This window comes from Empidonax traillii, unplaced genomic scaffold (genome assembly GCF_003031625.1).
Source record: "Empidonax traillii isolate 1590-97213 ecotype Southwest subspecies unplaced genomic scaffold, ASM303162v1 scaffold1462:size220982, whole genome shotgun sequence".
Lineage (NCBI taxonomy): Eukaryota > Metazoa > Chordata > Aves > Passeriformes > Tyrannidae > Empidonax > Empidonax traillii.
The window spans coordinates 174,530-197,189 of NW_020956655.1; the positions used below are offsets into that span (position 1 = coordinate 174,530).

At 50.0% G+C, this 22,660-nt stretch overlaps 1 protein-coding gene across 2 annotated transcripts in view; it reads right to left on the reverse strand.

The window, feature by feature from the left end:
- Nucleotides 1-3,204: 3,204 nt before the first annotated feature.
- Nucleotides 3,205-22,660, reverse strand: part of WDR7 (WD repeat domain 7) — a 35,425-nt gene continuing 15,969 nt past the window's right edge. For both annotated transcript variants that reach the window (XM_027907438.1, XM_027907437.1), the window contains 11 exons: nucleotides 22,533-22,656; nucleotides 22,236-22,349; nucleotides 16,352-16,573; nucleotides 13,824-14,010; nucleotides 11,550-11,667; nucleotides 10,950-11,099; nucleotides 10,543-10,625; nucleotides 8,675-8,774; nucleotides 4,660-4,764; nucleotides 3,500-3,703; nucleotides 3,205-3,283 (listed from right to left, as the gene is read on the reverse strand). In XM_027907438.1, the coding sequence (XP_027763239.1) occupies nucleotides 3,500-3,703; nucleotides 4,660-4,764; nucleotides 8,675-8,774; nucleotides 10,543-10,625; nucleotides 10,950-11,099; nucleotides 11,550-11,667; nucleotides 13,824-14,010; nucleotides 16,352-16,573; nucleotides 22,236-22,349; nucleotides 22,533-22,656 (1,407 nt within the window). In that variant the 3' untranslated portion in view covers nucleotides 3,205-3,283. The remainder of the gene's footprint in view (nucleotides 3,284-3,499; nucleotides 3,704-4,659; nucleotides 4,765-8,674; nucleotides 8,775-10,542; nucleotides 10,626-10,949; nucleotides 11,100-11,549; nucleotides 11,668-13,823; nucleotides 14,011-16,351; nucleotides 16,574-22,235; nucleotides 22,350-22,532; nucleotides 22,657-22,660) is intronic.

A 22,660-nucleotide genomic window follows, 5' to 3' on the forward strand; every position in this document is an offset into this window, starting at 1 on the left:
ACCTTCACCCGCATTGCAGGGCAGAGCAGCCCAGCCCTGAGGAGGGACTGCCTCCTCCTCCTCCTCCTCCTCCTCGGGCAGTGCCGGCAGTCCATCCGTCAGGAGGAACTTGACAGTAATGATCTGCCGTGCGGGACCCGCAGGGAGCACAGCGCGGGCCCCTCCCGACTGCAGATGAAGTGCCGGCAGCTTCCCTGATCCCAGCGCTCCGCAGCACTTCAAGCCCTGTGGGCATTCCCGCAGGGAATGCTGCACACCCGCACCAAGGGGGCAGGATGAGAGGATATTTCTTTGGGGGGGGGGGGGAAACAGCAGGAGCTTCTGCAATACCACCGATACGTATTTTCAGCACATGCGGGATGGAGGTGCTTAAAGAAAACAACCAGGAGCTAAAAAACACTGGAGACCGGCGACACAGCAGGGTGGGACGGTCGGGTGGGAACAACCACTGTGGATTCCCCCCCCACACAGAGAACAAGACAAGGGCAGCTCCGCCTGCACAGGCTGCACCCTCTGGGAGCTGCCTTTGGCCTCCACGCAAACCTACGGGAGCGACTCCAGGGTCCGGCGCAGAAAGGGATAATGGCAGGAAGCCATAAGATATTAAACCAGCAGATTAAAACAAACAAGACCACTTTGGGTCATGTTACACATCCCTTCCCTCCCGGCTGACAGCAAAGAAATGCAAGGCAGTAAAAGACAATCGTAGCCCATAATGGCCCAATAACTCCGGGATAAAAGCGCTGGGGGAGTTGGCTGTGAGGAGCCTCCCCACCCCCGGAGCCGCTCCGAGCATTATCCCTTAAGTGCTCATTTAAGCTTCCTTGGAAGCGCCGCCTGCCCGCTGGAGAAATGCAATTAGGCCTAGATTGCGGGTGATGTTCACACGTTATGGATCATCCTTAAAAATGACAGGGAAAGAATGAGCGAGGGCTTTGGATTCCGCATGACAGCTCCCTCTCCTCCATCCTTCCAGGAGGAAACCAGCCCCCAGCAACACGCCCACCCTGTTCCCACAGACACGGGCAGTGAGGGCAGGGACCTGCGTGCTGCTGCTCCACGGGCAGCATCGAGGGCCAGCCCTGCCAGGCCACCACAGGGCACAACAACAGGCTTTCCCGGAGGGCACACACCACACATCGCCCTCCTGCCAAAATTAACAGCAGCAAATGATCTCACATCCCCTCATGAATTTCGAACTCCTCAAGCAGGACCCTCCCTGCGCCCTCACGAATCTTGGCAAGGCCCTTTGCAGAGGTGTTTGCACGTCCAGCAATGTCTGCGAGCCCCAGCCAGCCCCGGCGCTGATTCCCGCCCCCTCCCCGCCCTCAGGTGAATGTACCTGTTCTGCAGTTCCAAGTTTCTCCGTATCCCAAATTTCGGCGCTGATTCCCACCCCCTCCCCGCCCTCAGGTCAATGTACCTGTTCTGCAGTTCCAGGATTCTCCATATCCCACATCCCGGCGCTGATTCCCGCCCCCTCCCCGCCCTCAGGTGAATGTACCTGTTCTGCAGTTCCAGGATTCTCCATATCCCACATCCCGGCGTGTCTGGGGAGGCGATGTTGTTCCTCATGCTCCGTCCAGGCCCGGCCCCGCTGTGATTCCAGCTCCGCCGGGGTTTCAGCTCTCGGCCGCCGGGCCCGGCTGTCCGAGGCACCCGTGAGGGGCGCGGACCTTTCCCGCCCATTCCTGAGGGGCGCGAGGCGCCCCCAACCCAGCAGGGGGCAGCGCAGAGGGGGCTCGCGCAGCCCTGAGGGGCGGGAGCCTCCCACAGACCGGCAGGGGGTGTTCGGTTCAGGTTTAATTATTTATTTCAGGTTTGTTTATTTATTTATTTCAGGTTTGTTTATTCCAGTTGATTCCTTTGCTCTCATTCCTGCCCATTTCCAAACAGAAAGGGACAAACTCCTTAAACAGTGAAAGATTTCCAGTTACTGGGCAATAAATCAGCAGCAGGGATTTACTGACACCCATGAAAACCAACATGTTTCAGTTCAGTTTTATTCCACAAGCATATTTACACTGGGAATTGTACCCCATACACGGGGCGGGGAGCGGATTGCTGGAGAAGCAGACACTGGAACCAGTCACACGGTGACTTCCATCACCCCACTCTCATCCAGGTGTCCCATCGTGTCACCTTTCGCTTGGGAACTGCCAGGGAAGCCACGGACACCTCTACATTTACAAGGACGTTAACACAGCGTTAACAATGGACACAGCATGGAAAACTCACACTGGAATGACAACAGGGCCAGGAATATCCACCGGGAAAGATGGAACTTCCCAGCAGTTTGGGTTCAACATTCCTAATGGTCTGAATTTCCTGCTTTTGAATTAAAACAGTAAATAGATATGGAGCTCCTGGGCTGCAAATCTCACCTGAGCACTGCATGAGGAACTGACAATAAGAATGAAATAAATGCATTTTATCCTTACAAGCCATTTGAGAAATTAATTTTATTCTTTTTTGATTCTCTAAGTACCGTTTTTAGTTTAACATGTAGGGCCAGCCTCAGTTCCAAGCTCTGCAGCCAAGGAAAAGCTGGACAAATAGACATTTAAGTAAAATAGCATTTGAGAGAATCTTCTCTGTCCCATGAGCAGAAACCAGCGAATTTCACACTAAATATTCCACAAAATTAGATATGTAAGAAGGAAACACAGTCACAGTAAGTGTTACATAGGAATATTCCTACTGACGGAAATATTTCAGTATATCCAGTCAATAATTCACTTTTTCCACAGTTTTTGATCATTTCTCCAGCCCAAATGGCTCCTCTTTGTCCTTTATTTAAATAAATACCTGCATTGGTAGCAAAAACCACCTTTATATATATATATACTCCTTTTTTCCAAGTTTGCTGTTCCATTTAAAGATATTTTTAAATTATTTATTTACACCATTATTTTTCCTTCTGGACTGGGCACAGCAGCACTTCCAATTCCCTCAGAAACAGAGACTTTATCCCCTTGGGATCACCACACAGGCCATGTACTCCCAAATTCCAGCCCTCCCCATTCCCAAGCAGTTACCTGGCTCTGGGCTGCGTCACCCACCATCATTCCACGGTCACGGGGAGGAAGTCCATGTAAACACGAGCCGTTTGGTAAACACTGACATTCTGGGAGGCTCCAGAGGGGAGAGGTGTTGGATGACATCCAGTGAGGAGGGGCCGGGCTCAGCTGGAGCTGCCGCTGCGGGTCGGGACGAGGTGCTGCTGATCCCGCTCTGCCAGGCCACGCCAGGACCCTCTTCCCCTGCCGGCACCTGCTTCCTCCTGCAGGCAAGGAAAGATCACTGTCACCGGCCAGCAGAGACGGCATGAGCCCTCAGAATCACATGGATTCCCTCAGAGCCTGGATCAGCCCCTCAGAGCCGGGCAGGACCCCCCGGCCCAGCCGCAGCCCCTCAGATCCCCAGCACTCCCCGCCCTCCTTTCCCCCCCCACGGTGCCCCCAGCGAGGGCAGAGGTGCCCGCGCAGCCTGGCCCCACCTAGACCATGAAGCGGTGCTCCTTGCCGTCGTGGGCCATGAGGATGACGTTGCGGTTGGAGGTCCAGATGAGGCGGGCGAGGCGCAGGGCGTTGTGGGAGCCGGGCGATGCCGGCTGCACCGGCGGCACCTGGTACGTCTTGATGCAGCGCAGCTGCGGCGCCGAGTTCAGCATCCCGATGCTTCCCAGCAGAGACGTGTTCATCTGCACGGCACACACGGGGGATCTGTGTTCCGGGGGCTTCCAGGTACACCTGGAGCTCCTCCCTAACTTCCCAAACCTCCCAAACAGCCCCAAGACCACCGTGAGCAGGGAGCTTAAACCCTTACTGAGGCTGAGCCAGAGGCCACTCAGAAGGATTGTGGAATGGTTTGGTTTGGAAGGGACCTAAAGGGTTATCTCGTTCCACTCCTTTCCACGGGCAGGGACACCTTCCACTAGGACCAGATTGCTCCAAGCCTGGCCTTGAACACTCCCAGAGATCTACTGAGTTCTGCTCTTTGGAAAACAGGCCAAACACTGCTGATTTCCTTTTCCCCAGGTTTTTAAAGATGAGATTCTCTGACTCACTCTGCTGAGATATGACTCTCCCAACCTTTCTCCCCACTCCAGGATTCCCATCCCCAGGAGACCTTGGCAAACCCCAGGATATTTAAGGTGTGCTACTGCTGATGCCACGTCCTGAATCCTGAGCAGTCTGAGGTCCAAGCCATCCCTTTTCCCCGGCTCTCCTCGTGTCAGAGGGTGTAAATCACAGCATCTGGAGCCGGAGCGTGCGAGCCTCGCTGACATTTTCACAATTTAAATCATCTTGAGTAATAACCCTTTTAAGATGACTAATGCTCCCGATTTCCCTGCATTAATAATCGTGCCAAACGGGACACGGAAGGGAAAAATCACCAGCACACGAGGTCACATTTGAAAACTAAACGTGCAGGATGTTTAACTCTTTGTGTTGGGGCTAGAAGGATTTTAGGGATCATCTCATTCTCCCCCCTGCCAGGGCAGGGACACCTTCCACTAGCTCAGCTTGCCCCAAGCCCCCTCCAGCCTCTCCCTCAGGATTTTTCCCTCCCTGAAGCAGTTTAATGCACGAAGTGAATGTACCAAGTGCCGAGCCCGAGTTCCTCAGGGAAGGAGGGGTGGGAAGGTGCCCTTACCTGCCAGAAGGACAGGTGGCTGTCAGAGTTGGAGTAGGTGGCGAGGTACCGGCCATCAGGGGCGAATGCCACGGCGGTGATGGGTCCTTTGTGGCCGTGGATGGTCTGGGCAGGGGAGAGAACAGCCATGTGGGAAATGTCTCACCAGCAGGGATTTAAGCACGTGCTTAAACACCATCCCAACCCCTGTAAGCATGCTGAAGGCTTGTGAATCAAACATGTGAATCAAACCATCCCTGGGATGCACCCCCTGCCCAATCCAGTCTTTAAACCAAAGGAATTGCCAGGACTATGAACATAAATGAGTCTTTAACAGGAACTTTTCAGAATGGAAGCCCTGCACTCGCCCACGACCTCCTCTCCCACAACTGGTACCCCCAGAAAAGGTCCAAAAGCCACCACATGAATGTCTCACTGAAAATCCCCTTTTCTATTGGATCAGCATTAGGAAAACCCCATTATCAGTGCTCCTGTGCCCGTCCCTGGGTTACTGAAGGATGAAGACTTGCTCATTATTCATTTGCACCTGAAATTAGCCTGATATATTCAGAACCCATTAAAATATTCATTTTTTCCTCCTGGAAAAGGTGGGTGAAGCCCAAATCTCCCCCTTGAATGGAATCAGCACAGTTTCAAGGGGCCTTTAATTAGCTGATCCCCTGTTTAGCCCCATCCCACTCCTTAGCACTTACCAGGCATGGAAAACTTGTCAATAAAACAGGTTTGGGAGAGACAAAGGTAGAAAATCAATTCGTACAACACTTGTTGCTCTTTTTACTCTCCTGCAATACATTCCAAATGTACAAATCCCTCAGGGAATCCAGCTGCTTTGTTATTTAAAGGAAGTGCTTCTCTAATTGATGCTAATCCCTTCCAGCCAAGAGTTTCTTGGTGTTCAGCTTGTGTTTTCCAGGAGGAAGTGCAGCAAACCCACAGCATTGCTGCTCATTCCAAACTGTTCAGCTCTGGAGCAGTTAAAGGAACACTCAGTGGAAATGAGGGGAAATTCTATGTGGACTGAGAGAACATCAATATTTATATCTTTAAATTCATTTTTGCCCCTGGATTAGCCCAGGTTGCCCCAAGCCTGGCTTTGAACACTTCCAGGGATGGGGCAGCCACACGATCCATGCAGGTCCCTTCCAGCTCAGGACACTGGGAATTATTTTTTCCCTAAGGTAGATGGGATTTGCTTCTTAAGGATGAAATAAATGAATCAAAAATCCCTTAACTGTGTCACTGGGCATGTTCAGAACAGGGCTTTGGCCCATCCAATTAAGGTTATACTCAATAATTACCTTCTTCCTGAAATGCAGAGATGTGGGTTTCCCCTAACAGGTTTTCCTGCCTCCCCTGGACTTGGAAATGCAGTGCCAGGTGTGGATTGCAGGATAAGCACCTTTAAAGCACCATATTCAAGGACAGCATCTTTTATTCTGTAATTAAACTTAATTAAGCCGAGCCACTATTCATTCCAAATGGAATATTAAATCATTTTCTGCCTCCCATATAAATACAAATTTGCCAAGGCATCCAGGACTGAAATAAAATCAGCCCCTGCACAATTCAATTACCGCTCGGATTGCTGGGATTTTAATTCTGGAAGGACCCAGGACCAAACATTATTGATTCCAGCCCAGGCTTAAAAGCAGTTCTTGCTTTGAAATAAACCCAAAATAACTCATGTTTCTCTTTAATCTTCAAGTGCAAATGACCGAGGTTTTAGATACAAAAATTACAAGTATCTCTGAACCGCAGCTCTAAATATTAATGATGAACCCCGAGATTTAATCAATAAAAATGGAATATTTCAAAGTCTCTCCTTACAGACCCAAATACATTCCTAAAGGAAAAGAAGATAATTAAACAGCCTGTACAGAGGAACGAAGTGGGGGGTTTTGGGCCAGACTCTGTTACCCAGCAGGAATTTATCTGACTTGAAAAGAACTTGAAATAATAATTCTATGGATTGTGTGTTGATAATTAGGAATCTCATGCAAAATATTAATAATTTGGTTGGAATTTAATATTCTTCCAATATTTAACTGGGCAAACAGAGCTTGTTCTGAGCGATACCTTAACGACGCTGCCTAATCCTTCTAATATTCTTGTTATTCCAAGACACTTCCTCCTGAGCGTCAGCTGAGCCTGCTCTGACATTTTAAGTGGTTTATTTTGGGATAAAAATTGCCATTTGTGCTTCGAGCGTGTCTGGCTGGGCTCCGTGGCCCTGGGGTGCGACACTGGGAAAACAAAGGCCGCGTTTCCAGGTGGAGCTGGCGCCCTGCCCTCGGAACTGTTTGCCAATTCCCTGTGAACCATCAATTATCTTTATCAAATCCCAGCATCTCATCTCAGCCCTGATCAAGATGGAGCCTTATTTTAGCAGGATGCAGCGCTATCCGGACATCAAGGCCAGAGCGAGGGAAAAGCTGGGAAGGGATCAATAATCATCATCAAATCGTGCTCGGCGGGTTGGGAGGGGGAAGGTGCTGATGGAAGTTCGACCTTTTTTTTTTTGGAAGCTGATAAAGTTTAACCTTTGCAATACCTGAGAACCAGGACTCAGTTCCAGACAGCTCAGCGGGAGTGCTCCAAATCCTGCTGGAATGGCTGGGAGAGACCTTTATCCCCTCGAACATCCCTCTGGGACTGAGCACAGAACACCCACAAACCTGTTCCCCCCACATCCCTTTGAATTCCAGCAGGGAGAACCACACTCCGTTCTAAATCTGTGCCTTAGCTCAGCCTAAAAGTGACAACCTGTGTGAGGCACAAAGCTCCCGGGGGGGCTGCTCCACACACCATCCACCTGGGAAATCCTCCAACAGAGCCTTCATCTCCCATCATCTGCCTTGGAATCCGTGTTTTTAAAGCATTATAAATATTCTGGTCACAAAGCCACTGCCTCTCCAGGAATGGAAAATGCTACATGGATTCAGCTGCAGACATTAGAGATATTTATTTCCCAAATTGTGCCGAAGCTCAGCTAGTTTTTTAAGGAATTCTGAGCTTCAGCTTTCCTAGAATATGTGCAGGGGAAACCGTGAGGGGGGAATACAGCAGATTATCGATGCCATGTGGGACAGAGTCCAAGCACAGGGCACGGATCCCCCTTGGAACGGAGGACAAAACCACCTCCAAAGTGGCTCCTGGAGGGAAAAGCTCTCGGTGTGGACGGGCTGGCTTCCAGAGGCACGGAGCAATCAGCCGGTTTGTTTTATTAGGAGTGTCATGGAGACGGTGTGAAAAATCAAGGGCCATCGGCAGCGAGCGGCTCCGGGTCAATACCGCTCCCGAGATGGAGATAATCAACACCCGGCCCTGGGATCTCTGGGAGCTGCCAGCAGCTGAAGGGCAAATCAATACCGGCACAGGAAGGGCACTGCCCAGCTCCCAGCGCCGAAAACAGCATCCCAAAAACCCTGCCGAGCCCCATCCCACGCTGCAACACCGGCAACCCTCGGGAAGGGTGTAGGAGGAAGGAGAGAGGGTCTGATCTCTGTGTCCAATTGTGGAAAAATGGATTAAAAAGATATGTGTTTGGAACACAATTTACTAATTTACTGCACTTACTAATATAGTAAATTTTACTGGACAAAACCTTATCCTAGTTCAATGTTGATTATTTGTTAAAAAGGGGATTCATGATAGCCATCATCCTATTCATCATTCCATGTCATTTCTCAATCAGTTCCTAAAAACAACCCAAAAATGGTTTTCAGGAACCCCAAACCCCTCACTGTTTCTTTTTAACTTTTGTAACAAAAGGAAATAAAAATTCTCAGCTTTTCTCCACTGACACAACTTCTTCAGCCACACCATCCTCACCTTATTCCATGTCTCCTGAGCAGCCCCAAAAAAATCTGCAGCCCCAGGGAACGGAGCCAGTGGGACTCTATATCCTCGAGTCCTTCACTAAACCATTGATCCCCTGGGCGTTACCCACAGTGGTTCAGTGGGTGCAGAGCTGCTGGGTTTCAGGGGAGGGAGGAATCCCCCGTGATTGACGTACCTGGCACTTGCCGGTGCGGATGTCGTAGAGCGCCACTGACCCGTGCCGAGCTCCCACGGCGATGCGGTGGCTCCGCTCGTAATAGCTGACCATGTAGAACCTGCTCGGCACAGGGGAACGGGCAGCAGGTGAGGCCTGCCCTGCCTGCACCGCAGGAAAACCCCTTTGTGATGCCCCTGGATCATTCATGAAGGGTTGGAGCACGGATGGGATTTAAAAACCCACCCGCTGCCGGTTTAATACTTAGCATTCCACAAGAAAACACCTGATGTTTGATACGTTACCATGGAATCCCATTTAACTGTCAGATTTGATACAGAATGTTGGGAATAACCCACGGGGTAATCACCCTGCATGCCCACGTGGGATACACACTTTGTACTGCAGCCCCTCAGTAAAGCTGGAAGTCAAATGGTTAAATGACAATCCAGCACCCTGCGTGACTTCAGGGCATTTCCTGGGAGAATCAAACGGGGAAAAAAGGGAAGTGCAAAGAAAAATATGCAAACTCATCAATTTTTGATGGGCATAGAGAAAAAAGAAAGACATTCCCTAACCCAGTAATATCCTTGGGGTGAAGCCTGGCATAGTCCTTAGTGCCCAGTGTGACTGCGTGGTATCAGCTGGAATTCCAACTGCAAAATCCAAGGAATTTCAACACCTGGAAACCCAAGGGAGTCCAAATCCTTACTGCATATTCAAATCCTTGGGGGTAACACTGTGCCTTCCCTGACAAAAGGAGAGCAGACCTGTGAAAATGCCGACTGCGCTTCCACTTACACTGGAATTTTACAGTTAAATTTTCCTACACCAAAATCTGCCAGAAATATCTGGAATCAGTCCCTAAAAACATGTTGCTGAGCATATTTATGGCCTCAAACAACCAATCTTCCAGTGATTTATCTCCCCGTTCCTCAGGATTCCCAGAGTGCCATAGCAACTGCTCGCACGCAGGTCCCAGACACTCCTACAGCGTGGCAGAAAACCAGGATGGAACGGGGAAAAAAGCCAATCAAGAATAAAAAGCAAGAAAATCACTAGTTTTTGCGCAGGAAAAAAGGGAAAATGCAGCTGAGGTGCAGGTTTGCATCCCTGTGCCTGCATTCCCAAGGATGTCAGCTGGGCCTGTCCCCTCAGTCCGCTCCTCCTATCCCTCTGATCCGAGGAAGAGGAGCTGCACACCTGGATGGTTTCACCACAGCAGGTGAGCACACACGGCAACACAGCGAAAGGAACACTGGGATATTACAGGAATTCACAATAGGATGATGTCCCAGCACTTCCATCTGGAATCTCTCCAGAGATTCCCCCATTTGCTACAACCTGATGGCAATTTTCCCTGGGCTCAACAATCCCGTCAGTGGGTGCTGGATCATTTTTATCCTGGCTATAAACAGGAAATATTACCAGTAATTGCCAACACTTTTAAAAATACTGTACAGCTATAAATATACAACAGGAATAGGGAGGTTTTTGCACTAATTCCCACTTATCCCTGCTTTTATGCTTTAAGGAAAGCCTTTTAAAGCATCAGGAAGGAGGAAAATCACCTCCATCAGTATCCTACCTGGCAACAGGATAATTGTTCTTTCCTTGAAACTATTTAATATTTTAATAGCTTATTAAATTAAGATGTTATGGCTGACAGGTGATTATTGGAATTTATTGGTTGGACCAGTTAAAGAGGATAACTGGGATATTTATCCAAGTTTAAAGATACTGGAAATGTGCCCGCTTTATAAATCACATTTTACTATTTGTTGTTTTACAGGGTCAGTGTCATCCAAAACACTGTTTCACTCTCAGTTAATACATCCTGCTGGTGGTCCTATCATTTACTTCACAGAATTCCTGGAGGAACAGCTTACCTGCAGATGGCTGGAAAACATTCCTGAAGACCCTTTTTCTTAACTAAAGATCCTTCCAGGCAATACATGATGATGTCCATCACCTTGGAAACAAAAATGAAAATCAGTTTGACAATTTGTATTTTCTGTCTCACAGTTAAAGCAGAGAAGCCCATCCAGTTCCACCCCCGCCATGGGCAGGGACACCTTCCCGCAGACCAGGTTACCCCAAGCCCTGTCCAACCTGGCCTTGACCTTTTTCCCCTGGGGATTTGTTCCCCAACAGTGCAATTTGATGCAGTTTAAAGTTCAAAAATGAACTCGGTATAAACCAAATCTTCCCCACATCCAAGAGCCAATGCAGAGAGCACCTGTACAGCTGGACTGCAGGCACACACCCCACGGCTGCAGCACCAGCTCGGCCTCACCTCCACCAGCAGGTCCACGACGTCGGTCGGCATCTTGTCGATGAGGATCTCGATGACCCTGAGGATCTCGCCCTTGGCGCGGGCCAGGGTGGTGGTGTGGATGTTCTGCTGCGACTGCGTGTTGGCCGCCAGGGCTGTGTGCCTGTGCACCTGCAGAGACAGGGGACACACCTCAGACCACCGGGGCTGGAAAAGACCCCCAGGTCACCCAGCCCAACCGTGCCCTGGCACCACCACCAGGGTCACCGTCCCGCCTCGTCCTCTGGCCTGGCCGAGCTCCCCCTGCTCTGGCATCGCTCACCACCCTGGACAGACCACGCCTGGCCTACACCAACCCCCTGCGCTCTCCTGTCCCCCTCATCCTCCAAACCCCAGGGGAAAGTCCCCATTCCATCAGAATTCATACTTGGAGGGTCACGTGTGCACTGCTTGAAACAAGCAGGATTTTCCACAGTGCTCTGGAAACTTCTCCAACCGGGACTCAACAAATCAAACCGGACTCATCAAACAGAACCAGTCTGGGGGGGGTGGATCTCCCTGGGCCCCCCAGCACTCCCGGGGCTGTTCCTGGGGCTGGCTGGCTGCGGGTGCCCCGCTCACCTCCTTGGCGATGGTGGTGATGAAGGCGGGCGGGCGGGCTGTGGCGATGAGGGACAGCGCGTGCCGGGCCGAGCGCGCCGAGTCGGCCGCCGGGCTCAGGGGCAGCCCCATTGTGATGCTAAACACAGGGCCGGGACAAAGGCAGGGACAAAGAAAAGGAGCATTAGAAATATAGAGTGAAAAGATTAGAACCAGCTTATAATGTCAGTTCAAGGTCACCGGGAGCACTCCGACAGTTCCAGGATAATGGACTCCCAACAATGAGCAGTGATTAGGAGTCAGGGTGTTCCTGCATCAACCCCAAATCGAATAATTAACCATGAAGATTGAAAACAGTGAGTGCATCTGTCCAAAGTGGGGAAAAGGCCTTGTTAACAAATTATCTGTATGTGCTGAATACATATCACCCAAGGAGGGAGAGGCCAGCCCGGAGCGTCTTCCCAAGGATTTATGGTTTGGTCTTTTACAGTATTTGAAACACAGGCTGAGAAATCCTCTGGTCAGGGAAATTCTCTTTAATTCAAGGCTTTTACTTGCTGTGACAAAGATAAAAGCAAGAAGCAATAAGGCAGTAAGGACCCAACAACTCCATTAAGCAAAACCCAAATCTCTACATGCCCTGTACATTACCTAAAAATTCCCCAAACACAGAAATCGTGGAATCACCAACGGGTTTGGGTTGTAAGGGGCCTTAAAGATCACCAGTCCAACCCCCTGCCATGGGAAGGGACACCTTCCAACTAGCTGGGTTTGTAAATTCCTGTTACTCTTTTCCCCAACAAAATCAGTAGGGGAGCACAGAGAAGGAGAAGGAAACCCTCCCACAGGTTGCCCAGAGAAGCTGTGGCTGCCACATCCCTGGAAGTGTCCAAGGTCAGGTTGGATAGGCCTCGGAGCAACCTGGACTAGTGGAAGGTGACCCTGCCTGTGGCAGGGGGTGGCACTGGATGATCCTTAAAATCCCTCCCAACCCAAACCATTGCATGAGAACCTATATCAAACACTATTTGAAAAAGCAAAAATCCAGCCCAAAATGATTCCTACCCTCATCTGTGCCAAGACAAAGCCTAAAAATGCTGGGAAAACACTCCTAATCATCACAACCGAGCAGTTTCCTTCAGCACAGTCTAACTTTCGGGGACTGGGATGAACTGGGCAAGTGGTGGAGTTACAAACCCTCGAGTTTTATCTGCCAGCCTGGATATTCCTTAAATTCAGCAGGGAAAAAAAAGAAACCCACTCGTTTTCCTGGTCAATAAACGTGATTTTTTTTTAATATACATCTAAAAGCAGGAGCTGGAGATAAAAGCTCCCGGATAAAACATGCAGGAGCTGCGTGCCGTTATTGTGTCCACGGCAAATCAGGCACAAAGAGGCAGCTCCACAGGGCTCCGGAGGGTGAGAGCCACACTTAACCCCCTGCACACATTGTTGCTCCGTTCCTTTCCATCTCCCTCCGTCCTGGATCCGTCAGGAATGTAACAGGCCATTTTCAATCTAAATCTTGTTATGGATTAATAAGCAAAACACTTTCGCGCTTATTATGCAATTTATCATGAGGAAAATTGCGGCGGGTTCCTCAAGGCTCCACGCTGATCCCTTCATTTATTCCCGACTCCTTGGAGGGAGAGCCAGACTAATCTTCCCGACAGCTAAGGGTGGAATCACACGAGGAAAAGGACTGTGCTCACTTGGGCGCTGGGAAGTTGGGGTTTACATAAAGGGGCTCAGGAGAGGCTTTGGGAAGGGCAGACGTGGTGGTGGCTTTTGTCACACTACAAGGAGTAATTGGAGTTCAGACAAGAAACAATGGTAATCCAATTTGTCCACATTTCTTCATTAACACACTGCATGGATTCGTTCTTAGTATCATGAGGAAATTATAACTTCTATAAAATGGGTGAGATCTGCCTTAGAATAAGGTCAAAACCCTTAAGAGCTCCACAGACGGATGTGAAGACATCCATGGGATTAAAATAACCCCGGGCAGCTCCTTGTTGCAGGTGGTATTTAAAATCCATGTGTTATCAACAAATCCTTCATGGAATGGTTTGGGCTGGGAGGGATTTTAAGGATCATCTCACTGCCATGGGCAGGGACACCTCCCACCAGGCTGCTCCAGGCCTTGGACACTTGCAGGGATGGGGCAGTCTGTGCCAGGGCCTCACCGCTCACAGGCAGGGATTTCTCCCCAGCGTCCTGCCAAGCACCACAGCCCCAGGACTCGATCCCCTGGCTGCAGGGGAGGGAACAGCCAGTGCCCGAGGTACCTACTTGGCCAGCTGCTTCTCGGCGTCGGCGCAGAGCTCCAGCAGCCCCATGAGCACGGCCGACACGTCCATGTAGGGCTCCCACACGGTAAAGCCGCGGCCGATGAGGTCGATGGCGGTCCTGCGGATGGTGCTGTGCGCAGGCAGCTTCGGGCTGGGCGGCTGCAGCAGCAGGAATGTCAGCGCCTTGCCTGGGGGCACAGCGGGACACGGTGGCACCGGCACTGCCCTCACCGGCACTGCCCTCACCGGCACTGCCCTCACCGGCACTGCCGCGGCTCCAAAGCCTCGCCGGGCAGGAGCACAGTCCCACCCAGCCCCTGCCACTGGCAAGCTGGGCCCGAGACACAACCCAGGGCCCTGACTGAGTCATGGAACCCCACAATGGACTGACTGGGAAGGAACTTCACAACCCCTCTGGTTCCACCCCCTGCCACGGGCAGGGACACCTTCCGCTAGCCCAGGCTGCTCCAAGCCCTGTCCAACCTGCCCTGGAACACTTCCAGAGACGGGGAATCCACAACCTCTCTGGGCAACCTGTGCCAGTGCTGAGCCTCAAACATAATATTTTCACTACACAAGAAATAGAATTGTTTGGGGAAAAAAAAATGTTAAGCCCACAATTCTAAACAGTTCTGAGAAATAGAGCTCGTGGGGGAGAGAAACAACATCCCAAACAACTTCAACAATCCTGAATCCTGATCCAGGTTCTGCATATTGAGGAAACATTATTAATATTTCATTTCATCGTCTATGTTTTAATAAAATTAATTATATATGTGTAGCAGCAACACTTGCCATTACAGATAGTTTATTATTATCTCCTCATCATTATTTGTTACCTCCTAACAACACACCTCCTGATAAAGATAATTACTGATTTTATCAGGTTTTTCCTGCACTGTCCTCAATGAGTTCCTTGTTTCCTTTATTTAACAAACCTCCTGTTGTTTTCAGGATTGGGAAAAGCCAACAGACACGTTTTCCATGAGATTCACACCAACCAACCCTGACAACACCCAGAAGTGTCAGTTTTATGTCCCAACTCTAAAACCTCACTAAAAGTGTGACTCCTCAACTGTGACTCCGATGAAATACTCCCAGCTTTTCCCTGCTGCTCACAGCTGCCTTGTGCAGAGCACGAGCCGGACTAACCCGAACCCGCCCGTTTCTCAGCCGGGACATCTTTGTTTAAAGCTTTGACTTGGCTTAACCGAAGGAATTAATATTGACAAAAACATCACCGCAGCTAATGAGTTGTTCGTTAGGGCAATAAACATGTCACATTAGAGGCAGCGCAGCAACGAGGTAATTAGCCCTGGAAAAGCTCGGTGGAGCGGGGCTGGGCAGATCCTGCAGGACGTGCAGCCCTGGACAAGCAGCTTCGCTACTTCCCTTTAATATCCCCTTATAAAAAGACATTAAGAACCAACCCCAGAGCTGCTTTCATCAACAACCCAGGAGAGGATCACTGGAGGATTTTAGGGACACACCTAGTAGCTTCCTGCATCTCTGACACCATGTCCAGCCACCAATCCACTGGTTACATGAAATCACTGAGCTGCTTTCCCTAATTTTTGCCGAGAAATTCCCCTTGCTTCCCCTGCTGGAAATTTGGGCTGACGGTTGCAGCCACCATGATGGTAGCAGGGGTCTGAGTTGGGAACCAAACCGCTGGCTGGCTTAGCTAGTCCAGAACGCAGCAAAGCTGGAGTGGCTGCAGGGGTGTGGGAGTGTGGACAGCCCAAAATTCCCTGTGGAATGAGGGGTGAGTCAATACACGGGAGATATAAATAACTGGGAGCTGCCAGGGCGCCGTCCCTGCGACACCGCCAGAGTGAAAGGGCAAGGAACTGCTCATTAATAACGGCACCCACGGCAGCTGCCCGGGAAATCCACTGAATTAGCCATGGAAGCCGCTTTTCCATATTCAGGACGCGGCAGTCGGATTTCCCAGCCCATTAACTCCGTGAACACGGCATTAGCTGCACTTCTGGGGGGACGTGGGGCATCTGCAACGAGCAGTTCCTGGGGGGAGGCGTTTTATCTGGAATAGCTCTGGGAACGAGTTGTGAGGGAACCAGTGATTAATGCAGGTGTCAGCAAGGGCACGGTGGGGATTTCTAGAGGATTCCACCCTCTCCAAAAGGCATGATCACAATTCCATGTCACTGGAACACAGAGAAATACCCTGTATTTTATGGATTCCCCATCCCTGGAAGTGTTCCAGGCTAGGCTGGATGGGGTTTGGAGCAACCTGGGCTAGTGGAAAGTGTCCCTGCTCCTGGTTATTCCAGGAGAAATAAATGAGAGCAAATTAAATAAATGTAGGCTAAGTGCTCTGGTTTACCTGGGAGGAGAATAAAGGTTGTCAGAATTCCAGCAGCTCCATCAGCACCGATTCCTTGGCAACTGTACATTCTGTACATCCCAAATTCCTAGCCTTTCTCTTTTCCAGTGGAAAGGGAATTTAAACGAAGCAGTTTGTACCCCCCTCACCAAGCCAGGGAACGCAGTGCTCGGGGTACTCACACGTGTGCCGGGCCAAGGAATAATTTGATCCGCCGCTGGTCAAGCCGAATCCCTCGGGAATCTGGCTGGAGCTCCGGGGCCGGGTGAGGAGTTTGGGAGGCTCGATTTCCGCTCCGAACTCTGCCCCGATGACTCCCAGCAGGACAATGGCCGTGGCTTGTTTCCGCCTCTCCTCGTAGGACGTGGAGACCTTCTTGGGCTGGGGGAGACCCGAGAGACACCCTAAAACACAAAGGAGGGCTGGCTTTAATATTCCAAACCGTGTTTCCCAGAGAAAATACCTGAACAAAGAAAACTTCAATCCCATCTCCAGCACTACCAGGATTTTTAAGCATGGACAAAAATATTAGAAGAAATTATTGGAATGAAACCACCGCTGTCATTTTTTCTGACAAAGAAAGCTCACTTTTACCTATATTAATTCCTGGCATCCTAGGAAATTCCCTACCATTTTTGTACAAAAATAAGGAAGTTGCAATCCTTCCCAGGGGTTGAGGAGTTGGGAGGCACCACCTGGCATGGGATGAGGCTCATTGGGCGCGTGGATTAACGAAGGGGGAATTAATGAGGCGCATGGGACGTCTCTGTTAATGACATCAGTGGGGCTCCACAGGAAAACAAGGAACTGAACCAAATTTTAGGAGCTGTGGTCAGGCAACCCCTGCCAGCTAAAAGGGAGAGAAAAAAACAAGGGAAAGCTTAACAATGGGAAGGGAGGGAAAAAAAAGGAAAGGAAAAAATCAATAGCAACTGCCTTCGGAGGAAGAAGGATGAAAACAGGCTGGAACAAAGCAGGGAAGGGAACAGTTGGAACCGTCCAACAGAGGTTTATCCCGGGTTCTCGTTAACATTCGTGTACATCCCGCTGGCTGTCACACCTGGACAGACAGGTCCCCGTTCCCTGGGATGGCCGGGGCCGCAGGCAGCTCCCAGCCCATTCCGGGTGCTGGGCCAGACCCCTCGGATGGAGATGGATCGGCCCCAGTGCCGCTCCGAGCTCGCGGCTCCCACGTGGCGCCGTCCCCGCTGGGCCGAGCGGAGCGCGGGTTATGGGGTTATGGATGTGTGCCCTAATGCGGAGCAGCTGCGGGAGCAGGGCCGGCGGGATGCGGATCAATAGCCGAGGCGCTGACCCCGCCGGGCGCCCGCCCCGCTCCGGCCCACAAAGAAAGGAAAAGCCAACACATGTGCAGCTTCCAGTAGGAAATTAAACCCCTGCACGCCTGCCTCCCCCCTGCCATCGCCTGCCTCCCCCCTGCCATCGCCTGATTGCGGAGAGATGAGGTTAACCCTTCGGAGATCCCGGAGCGGGCATCTGGGAGCATCCTCCCAGCCACGGGCCTGGAGAATCACGGGATGGTTTGGCTGGGAAGGGACCCTAAAGCTCATTCAGTCCCACCCCCTGACACGGGCAGGGACACCTCCCACTAGCCCAGCTCGCTCCAAGCCCCCTCCGACCTGGCCTTGGACACTTCCAGGGATGGGGCAGTCACAACCTCTTGGGGCCACAGAACCTGTACCAGCAAAATTTTCACAGATTAATCTGAGATGGACAAAACCAAACTGCTGGGAATCCACAAACTCTGTCTCAATCCGACCCACACCACGATCCTCAGAGGATTTCCTACCTCAAAAAGAAAGGAATTCCAAAAAACCTGCCAATACTCCAAGAAATTAAACCCCAACCAACCCCAACTAGAGGAAGCCCCCAGTTAATTGGAATGGTTTCCCCCCAACTAAACTGAGAGGTATTTTTTTCCACTGGAATAATGCCCTGACGAGGAGCCCTTTCCTTTGGCCATGAAAACTTGGTATTTTCTCCCTGTGCCGTGGCTCCCTTTAATCACGGCAGAGGCTGACACACAGATCCATTTTCCTGACAGGACGGTTGATCACCCTATCACTGGGACAAAATTAATAACCTCAAATAGGTCTGGGTGGAAAACAGACGCTGTGCTGCCAACAGGACAAAAACCTTCGGGATTTCAGCTGGAAAAATCCCCATTTCAGGTGAAGACAAACCGGTGGGGGGTGTGTGTGCTCCCAAATATAAGCACAAATATTCCCAAACATTCACAGTTTTAGGTGTTAAACCCCCACAACTGCTCAGAGCAGACAGCACGAAGCAGGTGGATGAAGCGCTGGAAAGGCAGGTGAAATCTTCCCAAATTTCCCTGTTTAGGAGGCTGCGGGATATCGATTGCTCCGCTGGCAGCGCGGTTGGAGAGTGCGGCCACGAGGTCAGGCTGCACTTAACACTTCGGAGCACTCCCCTCCCTGACTCCCTTAATTGGCTTTGCACACTTCGGGGGAAAATTAATTTCAGCCCAGCTTACAATAAAAGGATTAAAAGCCAAATGAAGTTCTCCAGGTTTAACTGGAAGAGGAATCAATGGATTTGAATTAAGGCGGTTTTATGGGAGGTGGGCTGTGCCCAGGTACTTTGTATCTGCCAGCAGGTGCAAACCTGGAGTATTCCCAGCCTGCAGTAGCTACTCCAGCTCGGAGGAGCAGGGGTCAGACCCAGTTAGCTCTATGAAACATAAAATCCAAACCACGGGGATCCTGATCCAACAAAACCACGTCCATGGCCACGGAGAGTCCTGGAGAGTCCCCCGGTGGTGCCAACCCAACCCAGCTCAGGGTTTAGTTACACCCCCTAATTCCCAGCACTGGGATTTAGTTACACCATTCCATGTGCACAGAATAAGTATTGTGGGAATACAGGGATATCAGAAATACAGAGTTCAAATGGATAGAGTGGATAAAATTATTTGCTGAGCACAGAGTCTGCAGGACCGGCTCAAAATAAATCAGGATTGCGAAACAGCAGCAAGAAATAACAGTAAGTGTGATGAGGAAAACGAAGGAAAAGAGGAAAATATTATACCCAAGCCTATAAAACCTGTGCTTACTCATTACCAGCCTCCTGCTGTAAAAGTACTGGGATTGCCTGGAAGTGCAGCCATTCCTGCATCCACAGCTCCCTCCGCTGGCCCAGCACTGAAGGCACTTTGGGAGCCTCTCCTCGGAGCTGAAGTTCCTGCCTGGAAGGGCCAAGACCAGCGGGAATTTGGGGAATTTCTCTCCGGAGGCCCTGGCAGCCCATTCTGGAGACACACAGAAACCTGGCACTACAGGAAGTTAAGGAGCCCTTACCTGTGCCCGGGAATTCTGCAATCTAATACTTATCATTTTCCCCATTTTTATTTGTGCTGTTTCCATAGTCCCTCACATTGGGCTGCTCCAGAAAACCCGGATGAGAAGGGAAATCAAGCCTGGATTTCAAACACTTTCAGAGATAACGTTCTATAATAAATATTTTCATTCTTTCCATAACTGAGCCCAGAACTATGAAATATTAAAACCAAATTAGAAACAATTCTAATTTAAATTGGTTTTACTCTCAGATTCATTTGAATAAAATAATCAGCATAATTCCAAATGGGAAATCCAGATTTGGACTGGTTTTACTGGAGTCTTCCCCCTGTTTAGAGAGATCTGGGATTCAATAAGGAATTTTTTATTAATTATTCATCCTTATTAACAGCTTATTAAAGGCTGTTAAAAAGATGATGTTTACATTTATCTGGCTTTAGTTCTGTGCCAATCACTTGTTTTTACTACAAACGCTGTCAACACAGTCAGTACTCTGGAATCTCTGGAATTCTAAACGGGGGACAATTTAAAAGCAGAGTTCTTTAAATGCTGGGAGGTGTCTCCTGCATTACAAATGACAACCTCATTTCTTTCATCTCAGGTCCAAAACGTGCTCTTCCCCACACAAAATGAGTATTTCTGCAGCCATTCCGATCTCCTGCAGTTTGCTGGAATTTTCTGCTGCGCTGTACCTTTTATGAGGGAATATTTCACTGTGCTGCAGCATGTGGGAACACAAAATGGGTGAGGATGCTGCAGCCTGTTCCAGGGAAACAGGCAGAGACAAAATGGATCCTGTGCTGCTCAAATGGGGAATATCAGGAATTTCAGGCACCTGTTATCTGGTTTTTGAAGCACTAGGTTAATGCAGCAAAATATCCCTGAGAAGTGACATTTAAGGGACAATAATCTAAATCTGTAAAGATCTGTTCGTTGCCAATATAAACTCATTTTAAAGAGCCTTTAGACCAACGATCTTTGACACTTAAATGAATGTGATTTAAACTTTAGACTTTTCAACAGGACCACTCGGAGCAAATAGTGACACCCAAGGTTTAATTTTGAGTAGTCAGAGCGGCTCAAACTACAGCCAAGCTGCAAAAAGCCCACAGGAGGAGCAGCCAGAGGAGGAAAACTACAGGACAAATGTTTTTAACACAAAGAGAACCAAGTTTTCCCTCATAAATATGATTTTTTCCAGACTTCCACACCCTTGCATGGGTTGGGAACTTTCCCCTAGAGCAGGATGGTCCAGGCTGGCCTGGAACACTGCCAGGGATGGACCCCGGGCAGCTCCTGGCTCCCAACTCCGCTCCAACGCTTCTCCCTTAATTAGAAAGGAGCCTTGAGCCCCCAGAGCGGGTCTGTGGAGTTGGGAACTCCCCTAATGAACACCCGGAGCACAGATGCCGATCCCACAGATGTCCAGCCCGTAACCCCTCGCAGGGAGCAGGGAGCTGAATGGGGTTTCCTGGGAGACATCTGCTTCCCTGGCAGATGCCCACAGCTTCCCAACACCGGCAGCTTCGCTGGAAAACCCCCTTCTCCCCAGTTATAGTCCCTTCAGTAGGAAAAAGGAACAGTTTTCCACATAATTTCATGTTTCCTCCTGGACAGCTGCTTTGGAATAGCAGGAACTTGAATTCTCTGTTAATTGGGATGCAATTATCTATTGGATACTTCCTCAAATTCAGAGGTCCTGTTAGTACACACAAAAACTCCCATAAAAATTACCTTTTCCACGTTAAATAGCCCGTGTCCCAGCACCGACATCCCATTTGCAATTGTAAGGGATGGAGCCCTTCCCAGGGATGTGTTTTCCCAATTAGCATCTCAAAGGGACCGAGTTTTGGATGACAAACCCCCACTTTTGGGGAGTGTCACACAATAGGCAGGGCATGACATGGTGGATGGGTTCCAGTGGGTGATTAAATCCAAATTAAAAGCTTTTCCAGCTCTCCCACCAAACTCCCAGTGACAGGGATTTCGGATGTGCTGGGCTCCGGTGTAACCTACTTAAAGGGCAACCCAGCAGGAATTTGGTCCCGAATTTTGTCTCCCGTGGCACCCTCATTGTGTGGAACAGTGGGCCACCGGCTTGTCGGCTGGGGCTGCCAGATGGTGCCGTTTGTTGTGGGGCTCTGCCCCACCCCGAATTCTGGGGGCTGCAAGCGGGATGGACGCAATGGGAAACAGCACCTGCTGCTCCCCTCCGGAGAGCTCCGGCCCCAGGAGCGGAGGGGAACTTCCAACAGAGCCCAGAGGCTCGGTGTTAAAAACTGACATTATTAAAAACTCCAGCTCAGTATCGGAAAAACTAAATTGTACATCACTTCAGGAACCAATTTAAAAGGACTTCAGTTAGGTGGTGCCACAATAAGAAGGTCTACAAATTAATAAAGTAAGAACAATAAAATAATAATAAAAGCAATTCAAAAGACACTTTGCATAAGCCAACTTACCAACTTACAAAATTTTGACCACTGGAGCCAGGAGATTTCATGCTCAACTGGGAAAAATGTGAATTATTTAAACCGAAATTCAGGATACTGCTGGCAGCACCCTTAGATCAGATTTTCCCCCAAAAGAAATTGTTTAAGGGATAACTGTAAAGAATCATGTGAGGTCATTATTCCTCCAGAACTACAAGCTGAATGTTGGTTGTGGGCAGATTGAAGGGCTCCAAACCTATTACAATACAGACAATAATTCAACTAATGCTCACCTGCTGCAATGTCGTCATCGACCAGATCCTGCTCCTCCTCCTGCACTTTTGCTTCTGTTCCCACGGAATCTGGGCTGGCAGTGCCAGTCTGAATGGCTTCTGTGGTCACTCCAGCTGGAGGAAACAACAGATCACGGATTTGGGAAAATTATTTACCGCACCACCTATACTTCATTTCATTAACTCAAATATTGCCTTGCTCTGTGCTCCTGGAAGTCCAGCCTTGCCCAAGACACTCAACCCTGTCACCCCGTGCCCCCCTCGGCCGGGCTGCCGGCAGTTTGCCCCGTTCCTTACGGGAGATGACGCTGTCCATGTACTGGGGCAGGTAGGGGGCCCAGGCGTCGATGGTCTCCTTGCGTCCCGCCTGCTCGATGCGCCGCAGCTCCGCCAGCAGCAGCGCCTGCGCCGCCTCCCGCACCTGC